General features: G+C 38.8%; 1 protein-coding gene across 2 annotated transcripts in view; it reads right to left on the minus strand.

The window, feature by feature from the left end:
• LOC136679307 (rhophilin-2-like) overlaps positions 1-11260 on the minus strand; it is a 31168-nt gene extending 19908 nt beyond the window's left edge. For both annotated transcript variants that reach the window (XM_066657757.1, XM_066657756.1), the window contains exons 1-2: positions 11047-11260; positions 5045-5160 (exon numbers count right to left, since the gene is read on the minus strand). In XM_066657757.1, coding sequence (XP_066513854.1) covers positions 5045-5160; positions 11047-11115 — 185 coding nt within the window. In that variant the 5' untranslated portion in view covers positions 11116-11260. The remainder of the gene's footprint in view (positions 1-5044; positions 5161-11046) is intronic.
• Positions 11261-18198: the final 6938 nt, after the last annotated feature.

Below are 18198 nucleotides of genomic sequence, written 5' to 3' on the forward strand. Positions count from 1 at the left end.
AAATTACTTGACATTGAAATTCCAATTTTTTTTTTTTACAGGTACTCATTGAAAGTCAAGAAGGGTTTTTTTTTTTTGCCTTCTAGTGTAAAGTTGCTATTTTGCAGATACACGTTTTCAATTGGACAGTGACTATATGTTAACACAACTCAGCTAGCATAAAAGTAGCAGGTCAAATTCCTAGTAGCTTAAAGAGGTGCAGTGGCAATCCTTAGCATCTAACTGAATAGAAACTTAAGTTTGGACACATGAAAAATGTGGACATACTTCTGGCATCTGACTTATTGACCACAAAAGAGAGAGAGATACTTGTGGCTGAGTGTTGTTGCCATATCAAATTTCATTTTTTGAAAAAACATCAAAAAAACCTTTTAATGCACAGCATTTTGTTGATCAGGATATCCTAACACAACAAATGGAATGTTTCCTTTATCAAAAGGGCAAATAAATGTCAATCACATTTTGGGTGTGTGCACTTAAGTGTATAAAAATACATAATACATGCATTGAGATGTGCTGCAAACAAAAATTCAAAAACAACATTGTAGTTGGAAGCAAGCTTACACGCTTACACACACACACACACCATGTTTATTTCATTACTCAAGCCTACACACTCCTCAAAACATTCACAGACAGACTCACACATACACGCACATTCAGACACAAAATTCACTGATTTGATCCATGACTGGATAGAAGTAGGTGTCCTACATTTAATTTTTTTTATTTTTTTTTTTTTTTGCTTTACTTCAATTTCTTTACAAACTTTGTGTAACCATATGTAAAAATTTTTGAACAATTTTATGAACTTTACTGGTTAAGAAACTGCACAATCCTAAGAAGGGTGTCAATGTTGGGCTGTCTCCATGTTAACATCTATAATTTTGGCCAAAGGGTGCCACCTTGTAATAAACATGCATACCATGTTATGGCCATTACTGGAATTTATATCAAAATAATTTATTCAAGCATGCACACACATTCACATGCTCTTGAAACAAGAAATCCACAAATGCATCTCAACCAGGTCTGTGTCCATGTTGGATTTGTTACATGTGAAATACACTCCTCTAGTTGACGGCCACTAGGGGTAAATAATGTAGAAAAAAATATTACAGACAACTCATAAATAATTTTTTAATAATACAAGAAAGATAACTATACTCATGTTGCAGAACTTGAGAATTACATCAGAGCTCTTCCGAGAGTATCTTTTGCACTGGATGTCTTTCTTTAATGCACTTATTACTTCCTGGCATATTGCACTTAATGTAAGGTATTTTGTATAATTTGTGCTGTAGTTCGAATGTTAGATCCTCTTTTGTAAGTTGCTTTGGATAAAAGCGTCTGCCAAATGCATAAATGTAAAAATGCAAAAGAGCTATGTGCCAAGAGAAGTTCTGCTGTGAGATGTTGATTGGTGCTCACTCTTTGTGACAGAGTTATAGCATGTGATGCTACCCAATTTCTTCCTATACAGGAAATCAAAGTCTATCAATGGCTATGTAACAGCTAGATTCAAATCAAAATGAGATCTTGTTCTGACTGTGTGTGGTGTGTGTGTGTTCTTCTGCATGTGTGTATCTAAGTCCTCTGGGGCTTAAACCTGCCCTACAACCTGTAAAATGTTTGACCTGCAGACCTTCTGACCTGCCATGTCAAAGGGTAAGTGTTAAACTGAATCACCGCCGCAAGCGTCAATTCACACCATAAACCATTTGTGAATCCTTCCTTTGATGTGTATAAGAACGTGTGTGTGCACATGAATGAGTACCTCATCCTTCATGCACTGTTAAAACAGCACGTACTTGACACAGTTGCCCCTAAGGAGTTCAGCCTCCTGAGAAGTTCCACTCCCACAGCAACAAACATCTTACAAGTTTCACGAGTTTCTCTTTTCTTGGCATACAATTTTATTTTCTTTAGACAATTCAGTGTCACTGCTGACCTGAGAACAGGCCAACATCCACAAATACTGGTTAGTGGAGAATGCCGTAGATAAAAGTTAGGTGTCCCTTTTCTGAATACTAATGGCTTAAAAGGTTCTTGCCTGTTATCCCTTTTAATTGACTGTACGTCCCAGCTCAAACATGCCTTAAATGAACATTTTAGCAGTGGACGTCAAATACTCAAAGAACTCAAGAACAGTAAGGACGTGAGTCACAGTTATTGTACAGAAAACAAGGGTCTCATTGACTTGACAGGGATTCCCGTCTGAATTTAACCTTTCAAAAAGCGTAGGGTACTCCCAGGATCACTACCTACCCCAACACCTACAGTAGCACACCTGTCTTCTCTGATTTGAATAAGAGGAAATATGATGTCTTGTGTAACAAGTGTGTGTATGTCTGGACGCCCACACTGATGTGGAAAAAAAATAGATGAAAAAAGTCACATGACCAGCTTTGTATAAATGTGGCTGAACACAAGCCTTCACATTTAAATTAACTACAAAACTACCACCAGTAAATGATTCATTAATGTAGTGATGAAGTGACAGACATTAGGTCTGATGATAAGTGTGCTGCCTGGTTTGAAGATTTAACACACGCAAATACATGCATACACGCACCAATAGTGAGGAACAAACTTCATTACAGAAGTCCCTCTCTCCCCGTCTCTGCTACCTTGAGTTTCAGTGTGGTAAACCACAGCAATGAAGGCCAAACCATATTTCATAAAGAAGGAATTCAACAGGCTGTATGCTCATTAAATCTAATTTCCCTTACTTAACTAAATATACAGAGAGGAAAAGAGAAGAGAAGAGGAGAGAACTCCAGTGCCATGTCAGTTTGACAGCCTCACTGACGTCAGGGCAGCAGAGCAAACTCTACAGTATAAAGACCTACCCAGCGGGTGTGTCTGCCATCACTGTGGAGACGGTGAACATAGGAAATATCACTATAGCAACTGATAAGTCCAAAGAGTGTGTGGTCTTTGTGATGGGAAAACAAATGCATGCAGAAAGAGAAACAGGCTCACACACATACACACACACACACAACAGGAGATCAAGTTTATGGCATCTCCTGCTGCAGTAATCTGGGTTTGTAGGGCTTCCAGACCACTAATGAAACTCAGTGGCCCCCAGGAACGCTGATCACTGACCTGAAAACAGCCTTGATATTTCTTCCTCTAATACTTCACCTAAGATTATGCCAAGCACGGATTCTAGATCAGTTTTAAGGAGCGAGTTCCACACTTCAGACACAAACTGGAAAATTCATACATCAACAGCACAGCTAGCATCAGAGGAAAAAAAGCTTGAAGCCCTAAATGCAATGTTGAACTAAAGAAATAAATGATTCCACCTGCTTGCCATGAGTTAACCTCAGTAAAACACAAGTTTGGTAAAATTTAGAAAACTGCTGCTATGAACAGATGAGATCTGAGCAAATGATAACTGCTTCAATAGGTAGGATGGGTTTTTCCCCTTGAACCTTACTGATGCTGACAAGGAAAGACAACTTATTTTTATTCATACATGAAATACCGGGTTTGTAAACTCTCTCTCACTGGTCATGACAAGATAAGGAACAAAGACATGAAAAGATGAACTCCATGCAAGGAATAAAATGAAAGGTCGGGAGGAAGCTAAAGCAGGTTAAGCAGTGTGTCTATTTATGACCTCTAGATCATTAGTTAAATGACAATTCATTCATTTTTTTAAAATAAAGTAAGTCTTGTCCCTGGTAATTTTCTTGGAATCACACTACCAAGCTGGGAGTGTGAATGTTAGCATAAGCGTCCTCTGAGACATGTGAAGGGTCCTACCATAACTTTTGAAAAGATGCTAACAAACAGAACACAAAAAGTCTTATTATGTTAAGCAGCCTCAAAATCTGGATTCTAACCAGTTAAAAGAACACTACGTAACAAGTTTACAGCTTCAAAATCATTGTGATGCTTCCCTGATCTGTACTAGTGTCCTTTAAAGGAACATTAGGTACATTTTTTTTGCCCTGGGCTCTGTGTAATAAATTTTTATAGCACTGTCCTGAACTCAATGTGGAGAGGGAGAAAGGAGGTGTTTACTAAAGTACAGACAGAATCTCTGTTCTCCATATTACAAGTCAGTGAAGCATGTCAATATATTTGAAGCTGTAATTTTAATGTAAAAATACTACTTGGTGTTCCGTCACGGCTTGAGAAGAAACACTTGAGAGGACACATGCACAGTGAGTTGTTGCCAGGGCTCAGTTTGGCTTTGCTAACATTTGGTAGAGGTGTGTGTCCAGAGGACAAAGAACACAAACATTAGTGATGTAACATTTTTCTCTACATGTGGTGTGCCCATGTTAGTCATACACAGAAAAGCCTTGATAAAGAGAAATACACACACACACACAATTCTCTACCTAAAACATCACCCGCCTAAACAAAGGCACTCTGGCAGGAATCAATTTACATCATAAAGCCAGATTTGAGGAATAGCATATATGCCATTCTTCAGATTGAGACACAAGATTACATTAATCTACATTAGTTTTCATCTCCTTGTCTTTCACATGTTTGAAAGCCTACACACATACTCAACAGACAAATACACAGGGGTTACATTAAGACAGACGTAACTTAAAGCCAGATAACACACGCACTGCTGACAAGTGTTACAGGATTGAAACTGTTCAAAGTAAACCAAAAATGTGCATTCTTCCAGATTTAGTGAAAAAATCCCCTCAATTTTTAGAACCATATACAACTGAAACTCATCAATAGTCATTTGCTGAAAAAACTGGTTTGAAATATTTACTTGTGTATATGTTTCCTTCTGAGCAGATTCTGAGCACATTCTTGAATACATATATCATCATTGTCCAATCAAAAACATGTATCTCCAAAATAGCAAGTTTACAGGAGAAGGAAAAAAACTTAAATTTCAGTGGAAGTCAATATAAAAATATTAAATTAGATGTTGAAATTTGTACACATTGTGAAAAACAGGCGTTGAATTTTAATAATGTAGTAAATTAAAAATGGACAAAAATGAAGATGCATGTTTCTGATTGGAGAGTGACGGCATGTGTTTGTGTGTACATACTTCAGAAGATTTTCTGCCCCCGCTCTCATTCTCATCTGTTTGATGATCTGCTGGTTGACGCCTGCTCTTTGGTTCTGGAGTTTACTGCGGCCTGTCTGTGCCAGCGGGTTACAGCCCTGTGGGTGAAAACAGAGAGTGAAATAGATAAATAAAGAGTAGACACTGAAGAACTCTACATGACATTCTTAATTTAATTCAATGTACTGTATCAACATAGTCAGTTTTTATTAGAGAGATACGGTATCTAACCAATGCAATGTAAACTCTCTAGCCAATATTTAAGCTTTTAAAAGTAGTATCAAAATAGGAAATCTTATCTTAATCATTTAGTTATTAACTCTTATCTTTCTATAGAAAAAGCTAACACACACATGTATATCACATGTCCAGAAATTCCTTCAGATAGATCAGCTAGGCCATTTTTGTAATACACCTGTCACTCTCGCTCTATTGTTTTTTATTTTTTTGTGGAGGACAATTAAAATCTGTTCTTTTTTCATAGAATTTTAAAAGCTACATCTAGTCCCATGACTGTTTACTGGCTATGACAAATCAACATTTCCCTCTATCACTAATAGACTTACTCAAGCTTCAAGAATTTAAATAATGTACAAAAAAAAGATATCCAACTATGTATACAGATACACACTACCATCTCGAACACTGTCTGACTCAGTGGGTATGTTATGTCTCTAAGGTGTGTCCCACACAGAGCTGTATATTATATTGACAGAAACAGGGAACGTGACACAGAGAGAGAGACATTTCCAGTTTTAATGACATCACGTACAACGTCTTCTAGACACACCTAAATAAAAGTTGATAAGTGTAGTCATCATTGCTGCTGGAAACAGGATTGTATCCATGTAGAAAAGCACTCCCTACCCACCCTTCTCCCTTATCTGCGCAAACATTCCGCATGCATATAATATCCAAAAAAATCTATATAGAGCAAGGGCAACAGGGCATGTCTAACCCAAATGATCTGATACAAGTGCTGTGTATTAGTAAAGCAGATTTGTCTTTTATATTTGTGCAAAGAAACAGAGCAAAGGCCTTAGTTAGACATCCATATTTGGTTTTAGGAAAAGTAGTTGCAGCTGTTAAATGTGCCAAATGTTTATTGCCACAAGAAAGACACATCCTGCTTCTCAGCGAATTCACAAGGCTCTGCAGTGAAGGGCATTCAGAATGCAGATCACAAAACCCTGAGTTGTAGCCAGTTTCATATGCAAAAGATGACATTCAGTTTGTGATCAGATCTAAACCTGAGACTACTATGCGTTCCATAGTGACACAATATTCCAGGACACTGACCCATGCAGGGCCTAGGACACAGAGCTCAAGCATGCGTTAACTCCGACGGCTGAGCCAGTGGGACACTATGGCAAGCAATTATCAGCTCAATAAAACTGTGTCGAGAGGCCAATAACAAGGTCCAAAACAAAGCTATGCCCTTCCCTCTTATTCACTCTCTTTTTCTGGAAATAGAAGGCCCCTTAGGTGTCCTGTATGACCAATAAGTAATGTCTGCTTGCTTTCATTTCCGAAGAGCTCCTTAAAACATCTTATAAAAAGGAGCCCACTCACTCTTTTTAGAGTGTTTGTAATATCAGATGAGCAAACCACCTCTCTCCGGTCCTTGAGTTTATATTAGACTGTAGTGAAAGCTATGGATTGGTGCTTGGCTACAGATTAAGCCATTATAAATACCTTCTAAGGCCAAAGTAGGATTTTGATACATGATAAAGAAATTTCCAGAGAATAAAGAGCAGAATGGTCTACAACTCCTGCTCTAGTTCTCATGTTAATCATCATTTCAGTTTACTGCTCTGTCTGGAACACTGTGACACATTCTAGGGTTATTTTACCATCCTACAACTCTTCCCAGCCTCAGCAGAAGCCTGAGCATCTGTGCTACATTAGTGAATGTGGTTTGGCTGTGTGCTGCCTTTGGCTGGATGCAACGTCAATGGAAGGAGGACAAGGGGAACATGCAGAATCGGCGATTCTGTCTCTGTAGCCACAGTAACAGTTCTAAGGGCAAAGGTCCAAACCCATCTACATGTTCAATCTACAAAATTTACAACTGGATTGAACCATCCATGTGTCTTCGCCCTCAATCTTTTACTAATATCTCTCTCACTTAGCATAATCTAGGCCAATTCTTTAACACATGCAGTTTTATCTACTGTCCCAAAACTATTTGCTCAATTCATAGCATCTACTGGTCCAAAACCATCACCTCATTCTGCAATATCCACTGTCCCAAAACCATTTCCACCATTCTGCACCTAATGACCCAAAACCATCCACCCCCTCCCAATTCCTTTCCAATTCTAAATTATGTAACCACTCCCCACTATCCACTCATCGAAAAACATCTGCTAACTTCACCATTTCCCTACCAACCCAAAACAATCAGCCCACGCTGCATAGTCTACTGGCCCAAACCCTATTTTTGACACGCATTATCTACCAGTCAAAAACAATCACCCAAAGTGGCTTCATTCACTAAACTGAAACCACCCCCCCCCCCACTCATTACCAAAACAATGAAACAGAACATGTAGACCTATATTATGTGCAGGTTCGCAATCACATGTGTCATACACAAAAGCTGTTCTTTAAGGAACTGTCCACTGAAAATAAAGAAAAACAACTGTGGCTCTTTTGAGGCACTGCGCCAATGGACATATTTAGCAGCCTATATTTTTATAAGGGCAGAAAAATAAACGAAGGCAAGAAGACAGACATGTAAACAAATGAAAAATGTAAGTCGAAAAGCATGGAACTCTCCATCAACCTGAAATGCCTAACTTTATTAAATACCCCCCCCCCCCCAACCAATTGCACATGCCTAAGAAGCAATACAGTGCAACAATAATTTGAAATAAGACTACAGTCTTTTGCGACCTTATTCAGGTTTCTGTTTCCTAAACTAGAACAACATCACAGATGACTGTCCACTCATCCACACACGTTCTGTTCAATGACATTATCCATACACAGGCTGTGGTTGACCACACGTTAAAAACATTCCAAACAGGCTTTCCTTTCAGACGTGTTTATGAGAGTGGTCAGTTCATAAAAGAAGGTGTGAAGTTCCAACATACGATCCCACCATCCAAGACGACTCTGGACACCATTTACTTCAAAAGGTCCAGGAAGTGCCGGACAATGAAGCTGGGGAGTTACACTTCATAAGCTGAGCTGAGGCTCCACAGAGACAAAGGTTCTTTTCAGAGTTTGGACACACATGCGATTAGACTAAAAAAACACATGGACGCCTGCGCAAATATGTGACCGCACAGGTTCCACTGGCTAAACCAACATACAGCCAACACGCTTTAGATAATTACTCTTCAGTCAGTTCAAACCTCACGTACATACTCACAGATGACAAAATCTTATTAAACAGCATTTATATAAAAGTTTATATAAAAGTTTTCCAAAATGTTTTTTATAAACAACCATACCCCAGTGAAAAATTCACATTATTTGCCACTTAATGTCTATGTTTTGGGGTTCATACAAATACCCAGTTAACTACAGTTCTGTTTAAAACTCAGCAGCCAGCACTCATTTGTTTAATTTAATTTCTGGATAAAATAGAACAGAATGAATAGATTAGAAATGATACAGTTCACTTTCTAAAGGAATTGAATGGAAAAATTAACTAAAGGAGTTTCCTAACAACAAAAATATATTCAAAATTCAAAGTGATTGTATAAGACCCAACAGACAACTAAAATGTCACCCACAAATAAATAGTACTTAAAGGGCATTTACCTTTGACATAGGCAGTGCAACCAACTTATAAGACTTTGGTGGTCTTAATACTATCCTTGTAGATGCTTGGAAAAACTTAAACTATGTCTCCAAAAATTCATGGAAATATGATTTCATTTAGTTTCTATGTTACTTAATTTCTTTGTAATTTCCTGCGTTTTTCCAGATGCTGTACCAGGAATATCTTGGGTGGTCTCTGACTTTTGCACTGTATAGTATATATAATCCCAATAACACCTAACTTTCTCCCTCTCTCTCTCTCTCACGTGAAGACAGGGGTCTAAGAAAGACTTTGAAGGAATGTGTAGGGGGTATAAATCCCTCCAAGGAATTCATAAGCCATAATTCAGCATGTCCAACCTTCTTGGTCTCTCTCTCTCTCTCTCACTGCCTCAGAAACACACACACACACCCTCCCTCCCTCTATCTATCTATCCAGGCTCAACACAGCCACTCGACACACCTCTAAGTCATTTAAATAAATCATTTTCATCATGTAAGAAGTTGTGTCTCAGCTACAGCAATAAAATACACAAACTATTTCACTCAGACTGTTGTAACATCCATCTCTGTCTATTACCAGATTCATTAGATGAACAAATATGTCTCGTTTCGTTTCTCCTGGCAAGGCTTCTTATATTTGTCAAACAATGCATTTAAAAAGCCATGCATGCAAGTTCATTTTAAACATGTTGACACAGTTGGCTCAGTCGATAGCATTTCAATGATGACATGAAAGTATTATCGTTGGTGTTGACATCCAGGTACTCTAAATGGAGAGAAAACTTGACACAGACCTATAGAAAGGAGTGCTATTAACTGAAAGTAGGTCCTCTGAAACAATGCTTGGCACACAGTGATGCCTCCCAAACTTGGCTCGCACCATTCTTTCTCTCTGTAGTCTTCTCTAGTACCCCACACCTGTCTTCCAGATGTCTTCCACCAAACACTTTCTCTTAAGGAAAAACAAAGTCAAAATTTCTTCTAACGAGTTAATTTAATCTGCTATTAGGCTGGTAATGAAGAACCAAACCAACTTCAAATGGAAATACTATTGTTGTAATAATGTCTCCAAGTTACAGCTACCAAAGAAAATTAATTAAATATAAAAGGGCAAACAAAAAAGGCTCATACTCTCCTGTACTACAACAGTAAAAATCGGTATACATTGAGACAATGTTTAAAGACCCTCTCCTGTCACAAGTTAAACACCTATCTCTGTTCATCAGAATTATGTATTTAACTGTTATTTCTGAGAAATAAAATCACCTAATACCCACAAAAGGCTTAGATACAACTCTGTATCTTCAATCAATATATGAACTATGAATATGCAATGTGTATCCATCTCTATCTGTACCAACCCCTCCACTGCTCTCCGGTAATTGGAGCTAACCTAAGAAGCCCCACCCTGCAAGTTCACAAGATTGGCTCCTTAGGTTTATGATGTCAGAAACATTGAGAAAGCTGCAATTTCAAAGTAAAAAATGCTGAGCCATGGCTTTAACTGTTTTTCCCCTAATGCATTTTCTAGAATACAGAGACACCACACGGACATGTTAAAGTTAGCAAAGCCTTACACCACCTTCAAGTACAAGTTCATTTGCTATAATAGAGGCTACAAAAAAGCTACAAAACAACTTGAGAAACTGCAAAATCACTGCTGTTACAATCCATCTTAGTTACAATCTGTCAGAATAGGGACTGAGGTTTAACAGAAAATTGTCCTGTTTTCGGTTATTTATTTGTTTTAACTAAGAATTGAGCCACTGAGAAGGCTAGCTACTGTTTAAGTGAGTAATATAGCAAATCTACGTATGTCACAACCTTATGTTAAACACACACACAAAGTGAACATTAAAATAACTGCAATGGAAATAAAGATAAAATCAGTTTTCTCACTAAATTTGAAGAGGCCGATGTATTTTCGAAGGATAATCTACTCACAGAGGTTAAACTGTCATTAGAAAACACATCCAGCCACAATTTACCTCAGCTGCCTACACAGTGTAGCCAGCTTTAAAATTACACATAAACAAGTTCGAGGTACGTTAAACTACTTCCAGTAGGGGCTAAAACAGAAGTTCAAATGATAATGTGACATTAATACTGACCGAAAAACAATTACAACAACAACATGGCTAGATAACAACATTAGCACAGTCCCCATTAGACATGAAGAAGCCCGTAGAAACTTCTCTGCCTCTCACCTTTTTGAAGTAGCTGTTCTCGACGACCTCGCAGTTCTTCAAACCGTTGGGAATGATTGCCTCATTCATGATTTAAAAATCTCAGCTTTCGCACACGTTGAGTCTTTAAATTTGTATTCAGAAAGCAGGAATATTCGCCTAAGCTTTCCTACACCTGTAACTCGACAGGTGAGTGAACTCTGCGCGTCCTTTCGTCTCTCCCTCACTTCTCTGACTTCACTTTCTAACCAGTCTCCACAAACAATCTCGAGTCCCACTGTTTCCCACCCGTGTTGCGACACACCCCGCCCTCAGTGCGCTGGGATTGGCTACGAGTTCACATCACTTAGCCAATCACTGTGCAGAATGGGCGCGGTTTGCCCTAAAACGGGTGGAACTGTAGTGACGACTACAGATTGGTGGGTAAATTAAATTTACCTGAGTTTCGGCCCTGCCCACTTCTACTGCCCTATAAAAACCTACAGGTCGAGTTATATTTAGAACAGTAGGAAACAAGACATGCAAAAGGAGGAAATCCTTAGAGTGACCGTGAATGATTGTAATTAATATTTAAAGAGCTGACATTAAAAGCATTAATACCTGTAAACCTGAGCCGGGCCTTTGTAGGCTACTATGCATATGAGAACTGAGAACAGGTTCTTATTACCACCACAGAGAACAATTCTGGCTCAGTGAGTTTCTCTACACATCACATTTTTGATCAAAGCACTCTGAATGACTTCATAGAATTCCACTTTTGTGAAATTCATGCTTTACTGTCATTGTACAACAGTGCAACAAAATTTGATCACTGCAATTTGAACATTTAACCCATCCATGGCAGTGAACACACACACACATGCACAATCACACATGCACAAACACATTGCAATTGTTATGATCTGAAACTCCTTCATCCTGATCAGTGTTGTGCTGGATCAAAGCTGGAATCATTGGGCGAAACATTGATTCTCTCTGACACATTTAGAAATTTCACAAAGCCAATCCAGCAATCACCATTTGTCTTTGGATTGAACAAGGAAACACACAAAAGACACCTAAAACAATGACTGGGGTTATTTTCTCAACCATGATATTATATACAAATTTTAAAATTAAAAACAAAAGAAAAATGTAAACAGTTGGTGTTCATGGATATTAAATGAAGCCACAAAATACAAATTACGCATATCTACAAAGTGAAATGACATATTTAAATAAAGCATTACCAAATGAACAAACGTAGAAGTTTGTAGAAATATAAGCCAAGCCATTGATTGTGAAGTGGCCAGAAACCAGTTATTATTTGTGATTGCATGGATGAAATCTCATCTAATGGCTACTGCATTTGTGACCCTGAGAAAGGTACTTAAGCCAAATTGCTTTAAAAAGAAGGCAGGGTCTATCCATGAAGTGAATATTTGACCAAAATTAGCATATTTAGCACATATAAGTGGTCTCTCTACTTGCAGCTGTCAAATTAAGTGCTGTGTACAGCTGTTAGAGGCAGAAATGTGTTTGACAGCCATAACACTTAACAGTTTGAATTATTTTTACATCATTGAGCATTGTGATCACTGAAGCTCTTCATGTTGCCATGGTGACAGTGATGCTTAGAGCTGAAGCCTCCTGAACGCTCCTTATTTACATCATCTAAAGCACCTTGATTCTCACCCCTTTTCACTTTACTCTCTGTGTCACTGCCACACAAAGACCTTGAATGATGGCACCACAATCAGTAGTTGCTTGGAAACCACAGGAGATGCGTTTATATCTGTGTTTGTGTGTGTGCACATTCTATAAATTTAGCACAACAAAGTGCACCTTTATGGTCCATGGAGTAAATAAAAATACATATAATTTTCAGTAAAACTATGGCTGCCCATGATGACTGCCGGCTGCTCTGGGTGTGTGTTCACAGCCCCTAGTGCACTTGTGTGTGTTGTGTGTTCACTGCCACAGTTGGGTTAAATGCGCAAGACATATTTTGTTATTTGTTGTACAAATAACTGCACATTTAATTTTTTAAACTATATTTTACATCTAAATTGCATTATAAATATATATTTTTACGTTTACATTATGTAATTAACTTTAAATAAATTGGTTATTGTGACTAAGTATCCAACTAAAAATACTGTTTTTCTTTCTCTCTCTCTAGGGTCAGTAAGCACACAGAAACCCACACACACACACACACACACACCCACAGCAGCCAGCAGTCACCTGAGAGCCTGAGAAAGAAACCACTTCAGCCATGAATGTAGACAGAGGTGAAAGTGCCATTCCTTCACACTCCACGCCCCCTTTTGTTCTTATTAACATGAAAGAAGCTAATATAAAATTAAACATTTGGCTCCATGTTCTATATGGAGCTCCATTTCAAGGCTAATGGGACAAGTTTGAACAAAGACACACAGTATCTTTGATGTGAAGCAACACTCTCATTAAGCAACAAAATATTTGCTGAGTTAAAAATGTGCCTGTATTTTTTCACAGAGCACAGAGCCAGTCAATCCACTAATAAACGTGATTCAGATCATCAGCATAAAATCAACCGCTTAGATGCAGGGTATTTCGTTTTTGGGGAACTGTGAGTGAGTAACCAGAAGTTTCTTTGAAATGAAGGGTGTTAATGGAGAGTTGGTTTCAGTTGTCTACACGCACAATGTTCTAAAGCTGTGTTTAAAGCCTTCCAGCCCTCATTTGGCACTGGGTATGATGACCTTAAGTTCATGTGCAGTGTCCTGTTACATTCAATGTTTAAGAGTTTCATGGTGAACTTGTGTACATAATGGGTGTAACTTACAGTTAAACAAATGTTTTGCTATGTAGTGTATATGATTTGTAAGCCATGTTAGAATTCTGGCTCTAGTTGAGTGAGCTTATGTGGAATGACAGACACGTAAGAGAATGTAAGATGAATTTAACAGAAATGCATTCTTCATTTAGCCATTTTTATTTAATCAAGCCTGTGTAATAAAAGCTCTTTAGTAACAGCTTTACACTGCATCCAGCAGAAGTCTGTGATACACAGATCAGAGCTGATTTTCTGGATGTGTCTGAGGTTTTCTGTGGGGGCTGCAAATGGCAGGGTGGAGGTAAAAATGTGCCAGGCAGCGTCAGCTGTAATAGCTATGTGTATGTATACGTCTTGAGAAGTAGAAGGGAAGAAGATGCTCCTTTTAGCAATGAGTCAGTTTAATTATAAAACAACTGTATTACATAAAATCTCATGCAAAGATTTGAACACAACTGGTCATCATTGCTGCGTCTGATCCACCCATTCTCACACAACAAATGCTAACACACCAATGGATAATTCCTGCTCTTTGGTATTCCTGTGGGGGTGCTGACCACTGAGGAACTGGGTGAAAGGGGACCACTAAAGTATGCAGAGGAACAGTTTGGAAGGTGGGTTACAATTTGTTAAAACAGAGCTGCAATTGCAACTACAGTTTCAGAAAAACGGTCACTGTGTTGGTATTTACCTTTCACTGTGACTGTGCTGGGAGCCTCAGTGGTGCATCATAGCACCTATAATTTTGCAAAATATCTGTATTTAATTTTATTTAATTATATTTAAAACAGTTTGTCTATAAAAGCATAACAATATTTAATGATCATTCATGAGAAGAGAGTGTAAGTTACGTTAAAAAAAAAAAAAAAACACCGTCTGTGCCTTTAGCGAACAACAGTGTATTTGTACCAGGTGTTTTCCCGCCGGAAATTGTAAACAGTAAGTGAAGCTGATGAAATGAACAATGAGTACAGAAACAATGTTAATGTTTTAGCTTATTGATACTAATATGCAGTTTAGTGGTGATAATTAACCTTCATTTCATTTGAAAGAAAAAAAAAAGAAAACAAAAAGGACGGTATGCCAGACATGTGACTGCTTTCTGTGCATTGTTCTTCTAGAATAATCCCAAATTAACCCATTCCTGGTGGAATTTCTTTCACTTGTGATCAAGAGTCAATACACGGAAACCGTTGAAATAACACCCCAAACAAACCGCTGCTCGCGTTTTCAATTTTAAAACTAAGGCGCCATCTAGTGTCCAATCAGAGCAGCGACAATGGGTCGCTGAGACCAGCAGGTTTGTTATTTTCTTATTGCAGGGAAATGCATTGAAATCACTGTTCAGATTATTTCCCCATATACACAACATCTGTAGCTGATTATATATAATCTCTGGTGAGTATCCTTTAAGATTGCAGAACAACTCAGAGACCACCCATCAATTATTATTCATTTTTCAAGAGAAAATTTTTTTTATTTAAGGACCCCTCCATAGAGCTGCAGGTGAGTGATAGAGGGATCAGTGGTGATAAAGGTGGAAGCTATTTGCATATTCATAAATCCATGCATACTAAATGAAGGTAAATGAAGAAACAATTTAAGGCATTAAGGCATTTTTTGTTGAGAAAAAAAAAACAAAGATGAGTTTTATGGGTTTAATCTATGAATAGATGAGGTTTTTAAAATATTCCACTTGGCTTGGGCAGCCATGACCCTGTTGCTGGTTCACCAGTTTCCTTCTCGAGACCACTTTTGTTATGTACTCTCACCCCCACCCCATAAGACTGACCATTTTTTGCCACTACGACCAAAACATTATGGCCATTATGGTTTGGGCCTTGCAAAAAAAAAATCACTTAGACCTTTGTATATTTCTTATTTGTGTGTGAATTCCTCATTACTTCAGGCTGTTTCTAATAGTATTTCCAACAGCCCTCTCTGGCCTTAACCTTGACTTGAGTGCAGCTAGCTATAAGCTGGTGACACTTCGCAGAGCTCAAATAAGTGTGTGGCCCGGAGCACAAGTCAGTTTAGATGAAAGCAAGTGTGTAGAGCACGTGAGGCCAGCTGTGTCTGGCAGAGGGACTCTACATAAGGATTAAAGCTTTTAACTCTGACTTTAACTCTGCTGTTCCAGGCAAGTTCCAGGGAGGGGGTTCAGCCAGACTATGGTCTGACCTATTTTTTTTAACATAAGCCATGGGACTTTCACTAACCTATTACTACAGAAAAACCTAGATCTGTTCCCCACACACAGGGCATTTTAAAATCTCTGCAGGAATGTATGAAATGAAATGGGATGCTCTGGAGCTGCTGCATATGAGCTGAAGGTCACCAGGTTCACTGTTGACCTGGCAGACTAGAGTGGCACAAAGCCCCCCTGCATGGAGTGAACTGACATGGATTCACTGCTGTGCTGTTGGTTTAAACACTCTGCACATTGTACACTAACGTAAGTGCACAGTGTAAAGCTCAGTTTGTGCTAGCCATTCTTAAGCACTTCAAAGTCTTCATCAGCGGTCAGGCTCTTTTGGGTCTAGAATAATCATACATGCAAAAAAACTTATTGGCCTCTGCTTCTTTAGGCTTGATTGGTATAAAGCTGCAATAATCTGAATTTAGGAAATCAGATTACTTTCTAAAAAGCTCCAATAAGGTTCTGGGAGCAGCAAGTTCTTCACGTACTTCATGTAGATTCAAGTAAACCACTTTATTTATTAGAAAAATATATATCCATGTATGCTGACCCCTGTGTGTGTTTAAATGTCTGCCTTTAAGGCCAGTTATTAATGTCTCTGGGGTGAGGGGGCTTTTTCTAGTAATGCGGTTTGATGTCTGGAATGGGAGAGAATGAGGATAAAACACAGACACAGATGCATGGGTTCTGACGTGCACACACACACACACACACACACACACACACACACACACACACACACACACACACACACACACACAGACACACACACACAGAATGATGTATCTGTGAATTGTGAGGACATTAAATACACATTCCATTTTGTGGAGAGTCACCATTACCTTTTTCATAAGTCCTACTGGCTTAACCCAAACTATAACCATAACACAATATTAAAACCTAATTTGTGATTTAAGACTTACACAGTGGAGACCAGCTGGGGGTCCCCCTAAGGAAGACAAGTCCCCACAATGTGATATATTCCTTATAAACACACACACACACACACACAAGGGCAGAGGTTTGTGTCTGCCAGCTGGATCAAAGTTCTCAGACAGAGTGTTGATATTAGGGCTGGTGAATTGAGGTCAGAGCTTCAGTAACTGGTACCAGACTCTACCGCTGCACATGTGGAACATGTAAGAGTTCATTGCTATTTACTCTGCCACACACTATCGCATAGCTCTGTTGGACTCTGCCCCTCTGGAGGCCAAAGCTAATTTATGCTCCTCAGAGAAAGGAGAACATACAGTCTTAAAGGAGTAGCTCAACTTAAACACAATCTTCCACTTACCTCAGATGTAGCAGATCAGGTAAAACCTTTTATTTATTTTATTTTATTTTCTGAGGTAATCTTGGACCTTGTAAACTACAAGTAACAGAAACCGAATGCCTAAACCATGACACCTCATTCAGGTACAAAGAGTGTGTCCAAAATATGTGCTAACCCCTCATAGTTAGTGTTATAAAAACCAAACAAACAAGTAGTGTTGATGTCAAACAGCTCCAGTGTCCTGGGGTGGTGTGTTTGAGTGACTGTCTGTGAGGAGTTTGGTGTGTTCTCCCCATGTCCACGTGGGTTTCCTTCGGGTGCTCCGGTTTCCTCCCACAGCACAAAAACACACATTGATAGGTGGATTGACGACTCAAAAGTGTCCATAGGTGTAATACTGTGATGGACTGGCGCCGCCTCCAGGAAGTGTTTCCACAGTGATTCCAAATAGGCTCCGGACCCACCGCCACCTTGAACTGGATTAGCGGATACACACAGTCAATGAATATATTATAAGGGGTTGCATGTTAAAGAGTCCTTCTGGAAAGGCATATCAACTCATTGACATGGCCAACAAATATTCCACATCTTAATTTTTACTGGAAATTATAACAACTGTTCTTCTGGATCTGGAAAAAAATATATGCCAATGATTAAATTGTTAATTTATTCATTCATTGTCTGTAACTGCTTATCTAGTTCAGGGCACCAGTCCTTCACAGGGCGACACACACTCACAGAGTCACTCACACACTCTCACCTATGGACACTTTTGATTCATCAACCCACCTACCAACGTGTGTGGAGGAAACTGGAGCACCTGGAGGAAACCCACACCGACACAGGGAGAACACACCAAACTCCTCACAGACAGTCACCCGGAGCAGAGCTCGAACGCAC

This window comes from Hoplias malabaricus, chromosome Y (genome assembly GCF_029633855.1).
Source record: "Hoplias malabaricus isolate fHopMal1 chromosome Y, fHopMal1.hap1, whole genome shotgun sequence".
NCBI classification, from domain to species: domain Eukaryota; kingdom Metazoa; phylum Chordata; class Actinopteri; order Characiformes; family Erythrinidae; genus Hoplias; species Hoplias malabaricus.